We start from the raw sequence: 13,004 nt of genomic DNA, 5'->3' as shown, positions 1-13,004 counted from the left end.
GTCATGCACCTACTGGGGTGAACCACTGGGCCTTGGTCGGTGTACTGTTCATGGATGAGGAAACTAAGGTCTCAAAAGGGACATGTCATCTGCTCAAGGGCACAAAATGAGTTAGAAGCAGAGCCATGCCTAGCAGCTGGGACCACTGCTTATATATGCAGTCTTCATTTCAGCACCAGGGATGGATACTGGAATACTGCCTTCAAACTTTTACTGTTTTCAAACCTGGGAAGATTCATTCTTTCATTCACTCACTGTCTACCGAAAACCACCTTAAACTTGACATGGTTCTCGCTTCCATTAATACATCTCAATAAAATCATAATGATCTAACCTTTTGAAGAGTCTTACTGGCCCAGCCTCTATGTCCTCCAGCCTGATAGTTCCAAGTGTGGGATTCTATCTGTTGATGGGCTGTATGTGTTTTGCAGCAAGGGCAATCTAACCTTGACCTTGCCACTTTCCACTGTGCAAACCCAAGTGAACTAGCAAAACTCAAAGCCTCCATTTCTCATCAGTGAAATAGAGATATTATTATTACCTATCTTACAAGGTGCAAAAATGTTATAATATGTGTAAAGCATTTAACACACTATGTAGCTGGTGCTCAATCAATGACAGTTGTGATAGTAATGATCATAAGTACATTATTATTCTCTTGTTCTTTTCAAGTGAAACAAGCTCCTGGGGATTTCAGCAAGTAGAACCTCCCCACCCAGAAGGCTGAAAAGTCAGGCTTTCTTTGTTCACGTGCGTGCACAACTTCCGTGGTTTACAAACTATAGGACTCATGACAGAGGGACAACTTGCAAGTGTTTCTGGGTCTAATGTACCAGATCCTTGGAGTCATCACCACGTCCATCTTTGTCTGCTGAACCCAGCTGACCAGAGAAACAGTCTGCCCCAACCAGTGTAAGGCCCTGTGAACCCCAGCATTGTTGGGAATGTTGGCTGTACGTGGGGACAACTGCAAAGGAAACAAGGCTGCCCTCTGATGTACAACCATGTGAAAAGCCACATGCAATGGACATGATTAGTCATCTGTGGGAGTAACCCAAGAGATTGCCTGTAAACGTGGCTGAAGAGATGGGAGGCTTGACCAGGATCTCCAGAAGGCAGGACAGAAAGACAATTATAAGCGTGTGATGACACCTTTTGGAGAGAACTTTGCTCTCAGCAATTTCCCCTTCTCTAAGAGGAATCCTTGGAGAAGTCAGTGGCAACCCACTCCAGTACTCTTGCCTGGGAAAATCCCAGGACGGAGGAGCCTGGTGGGCTGCAGTCTATGGGGTCGCGAAGAGTCGGACAAGACCGAGAGACTTCATTTTCACTTTTCATTTTCATGCATTGGAGAAGGAAATTGCAACCCACTCCAGCGTTCTTGCCTGGAGAATCCAAGGGACGGCGCAGCCTGGTGGGCTGCTGTCTGAGTCGCACAGAGTCAGACACGACTGAAGCGACTTAGCAGCAGCAGCAGCAAGAGGAATCCTTACATACTGAGGAATGGCTCCTTATGGCCGCATCTCTACCCCACGATCTTGTCACCTGACGGTGGCTGATTAATACTGACTCAACCAAGCTGGGCCTATCAGGGTCTCTCCCCTGAGACCTCGGACAACGATGAGGAGCCATGGAACCTGGTTAAGATAGGAGTTGAGCCCTAGTGCAGTGGTCTTCTGGGTGGGAGGTGCATACCCAGGGAATATCCGAGATGATCCATGGAATACGGGAAGACAATCGGGAACAATTACTTATTTCGTTCCTTTAGTATTAAATAAGCAGACTGGCAATGATGCCTTCATTCAGTCACATGTTGAAAGGTCACTGTCTCATCCAGTTTGTGAGATGTCCTGAGGGAATACGGGAAATTCTACAATGCTAAGGGACTGATGTCACTCCCTCATGTATTACTTTGCTTTCAGTGACATATGACCCAGTTTATATGTGATCAAGTGGATTCGTGAAACATATCTAGTTTTAAGCAAACCAATCATCATAAAATGGACAAGTGGCTTAAATGTCTCCTGCAAATATGTGGAGTAAGTATACTATAACCACTAATAATACCACAAGCAACTCTCAAAAGTTTCTACAAACTGGTGGATCAAACTAAAAAAGTTCACTTACAATTCTGCAAGTAAGGACAATTTTATTCCACATCAGCTGTCTGAGCTGGCTATCCTTCACTTGCTCTCTCTCTCTCCTTGTCCTGCCCCAGGATCCATCCTCTCTGCTCTGGGCTCCCGGATGACACCTTTAAGACTGGATGCATCACGCGGGCTTCCATGCTTGCTGAGTTTGGCCAACGGACCAGTAGGAGGTGGGGGGTAGGGGGAGAGGTTGGGCATTTCCTTCCCTGCACCCTTCTTGCTTCAGTGTTACATCTCTGGCAGTGGCTGTGACCCTCCTTAATATCAGCTCAACCTGGATGGTCCCACCTCCATGGCTCCAGGTGTCACTGGCTTCCAATCACACTATTTTCTCCTCTTGCCCCTCCTGGCTAGAACTGGTAATGGCTCCCTGCTGTTGCTAGTGTGGGGGAGTACCTGGGCACCATCCCTCGTGATTTCTAAACCTCTATAAATGGTTCTTTCTTTTGTTAAATCTCTTGAGCCAACTCAGTTAAACTTGGTTCCTCGCCGGGAGACTGGTACGTGTCTCATGTAACCATGACAGTTATTAAAGCCAGGGGTTATCCAAAGTGCTGAGATCTTAAAACATAATGAGGCATAAGTAATCACATTTCTCTTACTAAAGAATACTCTTTTAAGGAAAGCAAAAAAAAAAAAAAAGTTGCTGGCACTGGTAAAAACACAAAGCAAGATTTTTAAATAGTGTTTTCTCTTTCTTATCTTTTTAAAATTTCTATTTTTACTAGTTTTATAAAATAACTTGCATATCGCCAGTGGTAAAGAATCCAACTGCCAGTGGAGACACAGTGCAGGAGACACAAGAGACACAGGTTGGATCCCTGGGTTGGAAAGATCCCCTGGAGTAGGAAATGGCAGCCCACTCCAGTATTCATGCCTAGAAAATTACACGAACAGAAGAGTCTGGAGGGCTACAGTCTATGGGGTCGCAAAAGACTTGGACACGACTGAGCACAAGCACAACATGAATGCAGTAGCTCATGAACATAACTGAAAACAGAGATATACACATAAACTAGAGCTCCATTCTAAAAACATTTTAATTGGCGAGATGAACCATCAAAACCCTCTGCTGTAGAGAAGACCTCTGCTCTAAAGAAAACACTGGCAAGTTCCTGCTGCCCCATCCCTACCACTGCCTGGGGGCTGCGTTCCTGGGGCAGGTCTCCTCCTTCCTTTGATTCTCTGAACTATGTTCCAACAAATCCCATCTTTCTACAGAAGACAAAGGGAATTCCAAAGAGAAACGCTTATCTAAAGTCCCCAGGGGACAGACCCATCCAGTGCTCTGGGGGAATCTCTTTGTTATAAGCAGAGATGGCTATCAGGCCATTTTATGGCTCACATGAAATACCCCTTACAACTTTCCACCTTCTGAGCTAAATCTCCGTCTCCCACACATTTTGGTCACTGGAAGGGTAATCTTTTCCCATACATTAGCACACAGACATTCAGAATTACATACTTCTGTCTCTTGTGAGTTTGATTATCATGAGTCAGTCTCATATACATAATTAACTCCAGGCCACAGACCAGGTTTAGGGATAGGTCCAGGACCCTGGAATATCCCCAAGATCATGTTCCTCAGGGAGTCCTCTTGGCATCCAGTCTAGATTCCCCCTGACAATATTCAGCTTTATCATCATCACCTTCCATCAGGGACAAGTTGGACCTCAACTGGGAAATAGGAAAGATGTCTTAGGTAGGAAGTCCAGAAGGGCATCACAGTCTTTCTACCAGGGATCCAAACCCCAAACAAGTGTAAAATATCATGACAAGACAGCCCTTAGTGAAACCTGACCACCTAGAGCCACAAAACTCTAGGTGTTCCATGTGCTTGATGTTTATCTAAGCTTAAATAACTGTTATTATTTATTGAGTACTTACACACATATAAGTACTATGGATACAGCAGTCCATTTCATCTTCATAAAAACTCTTTGAGCAAGTTAAATTATTAGCTTCTTCAGCCTCATCTTACAGGTAAGAAAAGTAGTTAGATTCTTCCCCCAAAGTCACATGATAAGTTACAGAGTAGGGATTTGAATTCAGGTCATTTGATTTGAGCACCTGAGGTCCCAACCGTACTCCATGCTGCCTCTATAGCAGATTGCGTGGCTTTGGCCATGTCTAGGAACTTTTGGGGCATAAACCTTGGTGGGTCAGAGAGAATGACTCAGGACTCATGACATAGGACATGGCATTTCCTGCTAATAGAAAGCTCATGGTTCTAGACTTGTATTTTCCTACTAAACAGAACATAGGGCCTGGCTCATGGACAAGGTTATGAGACCTGAAACAGACTGCCACATACTGGGAGTTCCCTGGCAGTCCAGTGGTTAAGAATTCACCTTCCAATGCAAAGGGTGAGAGTTCAGTCCCCGGTAGGGAAACTAAGATCTGAGAACTAACTACTGAGCCCGAATGCCACAACGAAAAATACCACATGCCACAACTAAGACCTGACCCAGAAGGGTGGGATGGGAGGGGGTCGCGGAGAGCAGACACCAAGCTGAGGGATTTAACCCCATCAAGTGGACACCATCATTATCCCTGTTTTACAGGAGAGGGAACTGAGACTCGGAGAGGTTAACTGTGGCTCAAGGGGTACAGCTGGTCAGTGGTGGAGTCACGTGGTCACTCCAGGGCCTGTGCTCTCCACCAGACAAGATGCTACTTCCAGCTCCAGCCATCAGCTTCCACTGTGATTGTGAAAGAAAGTGAAAGTGAAATTGAAGTTGCTCAGTTGTGTCGGACTCTTTGCGACCCCATGGACTGTAGCCTATCAAGCTCCTCTATCCATGGGATTTTCCAGGCAATAGTACTGGAGTGGATTGCCATTTTCTTCTCCAGGGAATCTTCCCGACCCAGGGATCGAACCCAGGTCTCCCGCATTGTACACAGACGCTTTACCGTTTGAGTCAGAGAGAAGAGCCAGTCAAAGCTGAGCCCTCCTCCTGACTCAGAGCTGGCGCTCTTTTAACCACATCTGTATGAGCAAAGTCAAGGGTGTCTTCGGGCTTGCTTTCTCTTCTGTTGAACCAGGAACCTTGGGCTCTCTGGAAACATGCTCTGGTTAGCTTGTGGGTAGCCTCCGGTAGCCTCTGTGTGTCTCTTCCCGGAGTGACCACCATGCCTTCGGCACCGTGTCCCAGCCCTGCACCCCTGCTGCAATCACTGGATGGCCCCGTCCCTTCCCACCTCTTCTGGGCCCGTTGGCTCCTAATTTTCACTTAGTTTTGCTGGGGTGGCTCAGTTTCCCTCTGCCCCATCTTATACTAACTGATATGCCTGCTCACAAAACCTGTGTTTCCTAAAACTGAGTCATCTACACCCCACCCTCACATGTTCTCACCTATATATTTAGTGATTTAATTTTTTTCATTTGATTAGCAAAGCGCCAGGATTGCTATCTTGGCTGGGCCATTTACCACCTCTGGGTTGTTGGCCAAGTTCTTTACCCTCTCTGGCCCTCAGTTTCCTCATCTGTACAATAGAGCGAACAGTTGTAACTATGTCAGAGGGCTGCTGTGAGGATGAAATGAGGTCCTGCAGGGAAAACAATAGGATGTTGCTAAGCACATGAGAAGTGCCCAGTGTGTTAGCCTCCCCTGTCGTCACACTTATTTTAAAAGGGAACTTTATATCCCTACCATCCATGGAAAAGTCAGTACCATTTGTAACACAAATAGAGAGGAGTTAGTTGTAAAAATAAACTTAATGAAAACAGATATTAAATTCTAACTATTCCTGACGAAGTCTCCAAGCCCAAGACTTGCTCTCATTTTTGTCAAGAAGAGAGACAGGAAAGCATTGGAAAGACGTTGAAGGCACACTAGGTCCAAACCCAGGGGAACAACTTGCCCGGATTTGCCTGGGACGTCTGGTTTTAGTACTGCAAGTCCTGCACGCCCGCACTCCTGGGCTGCTGCAGATAGATGGGAAAGAACATAAAAGGCAATTCTGACGTGAATCCGTGTATTTAGAGCTGAGTCAGTATCTCACTCACTAGCATCTTGCAGAAAAAACCCACACCCTAGAGCCGTACCGCACAAGCCCACCCGGGAGCTCGGAGTTCCCAAACACCACACATGGATGGAAAAGCTGTCGTGTGTGTGCCACTGAGACGGGCCCCAAAGGAAAACCACACTTGTAAATGCCCAGTGGGAGGAACGATGATTTTAACTGTTGCACAGCAGAATTACTCGGTCGTACACAACACCCGAAACATCATGTTTTGAAGTATCTTTGATGACATGAGAAAATGATCATGATAGAATGTTTGGTTAAAAAAAGACTACTATTCAGACATTAAAAAAAAGAATGAAACCTTGCCATTTGCAATAACGTGGATGGACTTGGAGGGTATTATGCTTAGTGAAATGTCAGACAAAGAAAGACAAATACCTTATGGTATCACTTATGTGGAATCTAAAAAACAAACTAGTGAATATAACAAAAAAAGAAAGAGATTCACAAATAACTCCAGTGGTTACCAGTGGGGAAAGGGAAGCAGGAGGGGTAGGATAAGAATAAGGGATTAAAACTGCAAACTGTTATGTATAAAATAAATGATCTATGAGGATATAATGTACAACATAGGGAATACAGCCAGCATTCTGAAACTATATAAGGAGTATAACCTTTAAAAATTGTGAATCAGGAAGAACTGAAGCTGGAGCTGAAGCTCCAATACTGTGGCCACCTGATGCTGAGAACAGACTCATTTGAAAAGACCCTGATGCTGGGAAAGATTGAAGGTGGGAGGAGAAGGGGACGACAGAGAATGAGATGGTTGGATGGCATCACTGACTCAACGGATGTGAGTTTGAGTACGCTCCGGGAGTTGGTGATGGACAGGGAGGCCTGGCGTGCTGCAATCCATGGGGTCGCAAAGAGTCAGACATGACTGAGTGACTGAACTGGACTGAATGTTGTAAGCTGTAACATATAATATTGCACATCATTGATACTTCAGTTTTTTAAAAATTAGGGGGAAAAAAAGCCGACTAAGATGTCCTTCAGTAGGAGAATGGATAAACTGTAGTGCATCTAGGTAATGGAATGTTATTCAGTGCTAAAAAGAAATGAGCTATCAAGTCATGAAAAGACATAGAGGAATCTTAAATGCTTATTACTATGTGAAAGAAGCCAGTCTGGAAAGGCTACATAGTGTGTGATTGCAACTGTATGGCATTCTGGAAAAGGTGAAACTACGGAGACAGTAATAAAAATCTGTGATTGCTAGAGATCTGTGATCTCTGATTGGGGTTATCAGAGAAGGATGACTAGATGGAGCACAGAGGATTTTGAGGCAAGCGAAAATACTCTGTGTAATACTATAATGGTGCATACATGTCATCATACAATTTTTCCAAACCCACAGAATGTACCACACCAAGAGTGAACCCTAAGGTAAACCATGGACTTTGGGTGACTATGATTGTCAATGCAGGTTCATCGGTTGTAACAAATGTTTTACCCTGGTGGAGCCTTACCTGACAGAGGCTATGCATGTGTGGGGTGGAGAGGAACTGGGAAATTTCTGTGCAGACCTTCCTCTCAACTTTGCTGTGACCCTAAAACTGCTCTTAAAAAATAGTCTTTAAAAAAAATTTTTTTTTTGGCTGTGCTGTGTGGTTTGCAGGCTCTTAGTTCCCCAAAAAGAAACTGAACCTGGGCCACCGCAGAGAAAGCGCTGAGTCCTAAACACTGGACCACCAGGGAATTCCTTTAAAACAGTTTTGTTTTTAAGCAGACTATAAAACCCATGGTAAGACCCTAGTTTTATAAAATATACAGAAATGTAAAGGAAGAGACACACCATATTAACAATATTTATGGGGACTTCCCTGACGGTCCAGTGCTTAAAACTCCACTCTTCCAATGCAGGGGCACAAATTCGATCCCTGGTCAGAGAACTAAGATCCCCCATGCCGTGCAGCCCAGGCAAAAACAAAAACCCAGTATTTATCTCTGAATGATACGATTCCACAGGGATCTTTCATTTATTTATATTTGTTTCTGAATTTCTTACTTATACTTTCCATGAAAGTTTAGCAAAGAATACACATTATTTTTATTACTAGGAAAAAAATCTGAATAAGAATTATAAATTTAAAAAGTACTGGGATGGGAAGAAAGTAACCAGAGCAGATTAAGCCCCAGCCTTCGCTAACCCTTTTTTCACATCTGTGGCTTATTAGCTGAGAGGCAGAAGAGGTTTTCTGTCCGGCTGGCTGACTGTCACCTGTTTGCCTTCTTCCGTGGGGAAGGCCCTCACAGAGAAGTCAGGGCATGCCCAAGGTCACGGACTCATGTTGCCTCTGCTCCTCATCCAGTGAGGCTGCCCTGGGCTGTCACCTGGACTCAGGGTCTGGCCTCCAAGGTCCACGGGGCAGAAGGAATCCCCTTGACCTTCCCATCACCTGGACTGTGACGCTCTAACTGCTCGAGATCCTGGTTACTAACTAGAGGCAGGACGGCATCCAAGTGCCCACTTTGGACCAAACAGCCTGAGCTGGAGTCCTCGCTCACCACCCACCGTGTTCCCTTGGGCATGTTGCTTCACCTCTGTCAACCACAACATTCTCATCTCTACCACAGGATTAAATGAAATAACAGCTCTAGCACAGAGCCTGGCACAAAGTCAATTCATATCCATTTTCTCTCCTCCTTCCTTTTACATTTGCTACAAGAGAACTCAGTTCTCTATCTCTGTCCCCCTGCCTCCGAGAGCTCAAAGAGCAGAATCTGGAGGCTCCTAGATCTCTCCTCCCCACCCATCTGGGCCTCTGCTCCTCTTCAGTCGTCAAACAGTCCCTCTGCTGACCACCAAGCCATAGAGAGGGCAGCTGAGAGGCACTCTAGAAGTTACATGTGGCTACCCAGGAGAGGTGGCAGGGTAAGGAGAGGGTGGATGACTTGAGACAACCCCCCCACCCCCGCCACTACCTTGCATTCTCTCAAGATACACCAAAAGAATCTGATCATCAGGTACACACACATAATAAACCCAGGGCCCTGTTTAACCAGAAACCACATTATAAACATTATGTCCATTTCTTCATAAGTAATAAAATCGCTCCTGAGAACTTTGTATTGATATACTCTGGGCATTATTCTGAATGTTGGACACACTCTACAGAATGAGATGGGGTCTGTGCCCTAAGAGAGCTCAGCATCCACTCCTGCTGAACGTGTGGGCACACCCATCCACCTTTGTTACTAATAGGACAGAGGCAAGGATTGTTTGGGAAGCTGGGAATCCATTTGTGAGGTTCAGTCCACCAGGCAAGAAATCTGGCTTCCTCACACAGAGATTCACAGAACCAACCCCTCGTCCTGAGATTATGAGCCCACTGGTCCACCTGAGAGTTAGTTTCCAGTAGAAGACATCCCGTGGCCTTCACTATCTTCATCCAGGATACGAAGTCTCCTGCTTGTCACTTGGTGGCTGGATGGCCTTGGACAAGTCATGTAACATCCCCCAGTTCTAGTGTCCTCCTATGAAACTGAGGTGCAGACACATCCCCTTTAGCGTTGCTGGCGAGAGCACACGAAATCACGTATGGAAAGTCTGCCACTCAGTGTTGGAAGAGAGTCGGTGCTTCCCCACGACCCGCTCCGAAGCGGCACCGGCCAGAGATGAACAGGGCACAGTGGTTAGAGCAGAGCCTATGGAGATGGGCTGCCTGGGGTCGTAGGCCAGCACCACCTGTCACCAGCTGTGTTTCCTCTCTGGGCTAAAATGTCCCATCTCCATGATGAGGATAATAATAACCTGTGCTTTATAGGGTTGTGGAGGTCTGAATTGCTACATGGCAAGTGCTTAGAGCAGTGTTCCATGCATAGTAAGAATGGCATGTTTGCTTTTTCTTCTTCTAGAAAACATGTTTATGGGGATCACTGATCATGGTGTAGCAATTTGTACAGGATTGTACCTCCCAATCTTACATGGTATGCAAGAACATCCTGCTTACTACCAAGCACAGAGGAAAGTACATCAGCTGTGAATACAAGCAGCCACTTTCAACACACACCTATAGACTTACGCACCCACACACAAACACCACTGAATCATGGACAAAACAGACATGACAATGACAATTGTAATTTCCATTAAGGACAAAAAGCCCAAGACACTCCCCAAGGCAGAAGTGTACCCTCATATTCCCAGTTGTGTTGAGGGGCAGGCGTTGCAGCTGGACTCGTACGGACTTGGCTCTGACTCCCAGCTCTCCTAGCTCTGCTCCTCCTCAGTGGTCTGACCCTAGACAAGTCACTTAGTTTGAGTTTCCTCCCCATAAAAGCCTTGGGGTGAAGCTGAGGGGAGTTCATGCCACCTGTCACCCACACGTCACTGCCACCTGGTGGGGACAACAGAACCCCCGGCGGGCTCCGACTCCCTAGTACTCCCAGCCTAACAGCCTGGGAAGCAACTTCCTTTTTCCTGCAGAAGATCCATGGGCTGCTTGACTCCCCCCACACCTAGACCCTCAAAGAGCAGCCTGAAAAGTGGGTGTTAAGAGGGCAGCTGCTGCTGAACTCTGGGGGATGGGAGCACCAGCCAGGGGTCCCTGACAATCTCACACTGTTTACTCAATCTGCAGAGCATCTCCAGGCTTTTATAGCCGTTTACTGGACAAGAGGGAACAGACAGCTGGGCCCCTCTCTGGCCTCCGGCTTCCACCGGCCTTTCCTTTGGAAAAAGGCAGCCTGAGTGCCTTCCACTCTAGGAATAGCTCTGACTCCGAGCTTCTAGAGGTGTGCAGGCTCAGTGCACAGGCCAGGCACACACAACCCCTCGAGGGTGCAGGGAAAGGTCACAGAGGGGCAAAGCTGGAAGCAGGAGAGATGGGGACGGGGTAAAAACCGGGGCTGCCACCAGAACACAGGATAGAAAGTGCAGGGACAGATACAGGGGCAGGTCAAGGAGGGAGACAGACAGGGCTGGGCCAGCACAAGGGCCAAAGTGGACAGGAGGCGAGTGTTGAGGGGGGGTTGGTGACGGTGGCAGAGAGAGACACAAGTGCTCACAGAGCAGGGCTGGGGCAGCAGGCAGTGCGTGAAGAGCCCTGCCCAGTGGGCTTACGTAATCTGGGGACCCTCTATTACTCCAAAGTGGTCCACAGGAAATCTGGGGATAGGGATCCCCAGTCAGAACCCACGTTTTCGCCCTAACTTGTGCATGCTTTCCAACAGCAAGCAAAAGAAGCACAATTTAGTTAAGTTAGGACGGGCTACGATTCACTTCTTATTTTAAAATGATGACAGCAACAATAAAAATCCTCGGCTGAAATGCCATTCGACCAAGCCAGCTCCCCTAGAAAGTTAAAGTCAGGCGCCCCCATCCCAGCACACCCTGTACCTTTAAGGAGGAGAAGAGTTCCCTTGCTCCCAGCTGAAGAGGCAGGTTATTCTTGGAGATAGCGACGACTTACCTAAAACTGAGTTATTCCCCTTTCCTCCTCCGGCCAGCCTCTCTTCACTCTGGGGAGCTTTTACCATTTAAGGTCAATGTTACATCTGGCTCCGGAGCTTGGAGCTGAGAAGCCTCTGGCTGCCGAGCTCCGCTGCCCGCCTCCTCGGAGAGGGGCTGGGACTTAGAGCCCAGAGCTCCTCGGGGACCCCTCTGGCCCAACTCAGGGGGCAAACGGCAGGGAAGCTGGCCAGGCCATCCGAGGCTCAGCGCAGGCTGGGCCTGAGAGGCAGTGGCTGGCCCTGGGCCCCTCCCACAGGCCCCCACACAGTGGAGGGCAGTGCCCACAGGCAGCTCATGCTGCTGGGCATGTCCTGGGCAGGCAGGGACCAAGAGAACTCGCCGATCTGCCTCCCAGCCTGGAGTCTCCAGCGAGCATGTGAGTCTGGACAAGACCCTGGCCCAGCGCCAGCGAGACTGGGAACATTTCCTGTCCCGGGGATTGGGAGGTGGGGGCTGCTCCCACCTTAAACCCTCGGGATTAGCAGAGAGAAGGGCCTGGAAGATTCAGCTAATCCCAGACCTGGCACCCGCCCCAGGGCTTCGGTCCTTGCTCCTCCACTGAGTAGCCCTGTGGTCTTAACCTCGTGGAGCCTCAGTCTCCTCATCTCTAAAGTGGGAATCACTGGGATCACAATGCCTAACTCCTAGGGTTGCAGGAGGATTTGATGAGATGATACTGAAAGGCTTAGCAGAGTGCTAGCATCTCAGACTTGCTGATCAATACCAGTGAGTTTCCTGCCCCTGCTCAGACACAGGTGAGGAAGAGCTGCTCTCTCCTGAAGTCCACACCTTGCCCTTACTCGCTCCTCACCACCTTGGGTGCAGCCCCCCACCCAGAGAAAGATCATGGTGCTGTGGGCCCTGGCCAGTCACATGGGGTCTCCAACCCTTTTCAGCAGTTAGAGGCAGCTCAGAGAAATCCTATGTAGGACTGCCAGATAGAATGCAGGACACCTACTTAGACTTGAATTTCAGATAACACATATCTATTTTAGTATAAGTATGTCCCAAATATTGCACAGGACATGCTTACATACACACACACACATATATATGCTGTGCTGTGTGCTTAATTGCTCAGTAGTATCTGACTCTTTGTGACTCCATGGACTGTAACCCACAAGGTTCCTCTGTCCATGGGGATTCTCCAGGCAAGAATACTGGAGTGGGTTGCCATGCCCTCTTCCAGGGCATCTGCCCAACCCAGGGATCAAACCCAGGTCTGCCGCATTGCGGGCGGATTCTTTACCATCTAAGCCACCCCAGAAGCCCAAGAATACTGGAGTGGGTAGCCTATTCCTTCTTCAGGAGATTTTCCCAACTCAGGAATCAAACTGGCATCTCCTGCATTGCAGGTGAATTCTTTACCA

At 47.6% G+C, this 13,004-nt stretch overlaps 1 protein-coding gene across 5 annotated transcripts in view; it reads right to left on the bottom strand.

The window, feature by feature from the left end:
• Positions 1-11,996, bottom strand: part of IRAG1 (inositol 1,4,5-triphosphate receptor associated 1) — a 125,956-nt gene extending 113,960 nt beyond the window's left edge. For 2 of the 5 annotated variants that reach the window (XM_019975370.2, XM_019975374.2), the window contains exon 1: positions 11,594-11,991. In XM_019975370.2, coding sequence (XP_019830929.2) covers positions 11,594-11,660 — 67 coding nt within the window. In that variant the 5' untranslated portion in view covers positions 11,661-11,991. Of the gene's footprint in view, positions 1-11,520; positions 11,545-11,593 lie in introns of those variants that run through there. The other 3 variants (XM_070803678.1, XM_019975371.2, XM_070803681.1) reach the window with 3 other exon arrangements.
• Between the last annotated feature and the right edge of the window lie 1,008 nt (positions 11,997-13,004).

Source organism: Bos indicus, chromosome 15 (assembly GCF_029378745.1).
Source record: "Bos indicus isolate NIAB-ARS_2022 breed Sahiwal x Tharparkar chromosome 15, NIAB-ARS_B.indTharparkar_mat_pri_1.0, whole genome shotgun sequence".
Taxonomy (NCBI): domain Eukaryota; kingdom Metazoa; phylum Chordata; class Mammalia; order Artiodactyla; family Bovidae; genus Bos; species Bos indicus.
The sequence above is the reverse complement of the archived record's forward strand: the minus strand, read 5'-3'. Positions and strand labels throughout refer to the sequence as shown.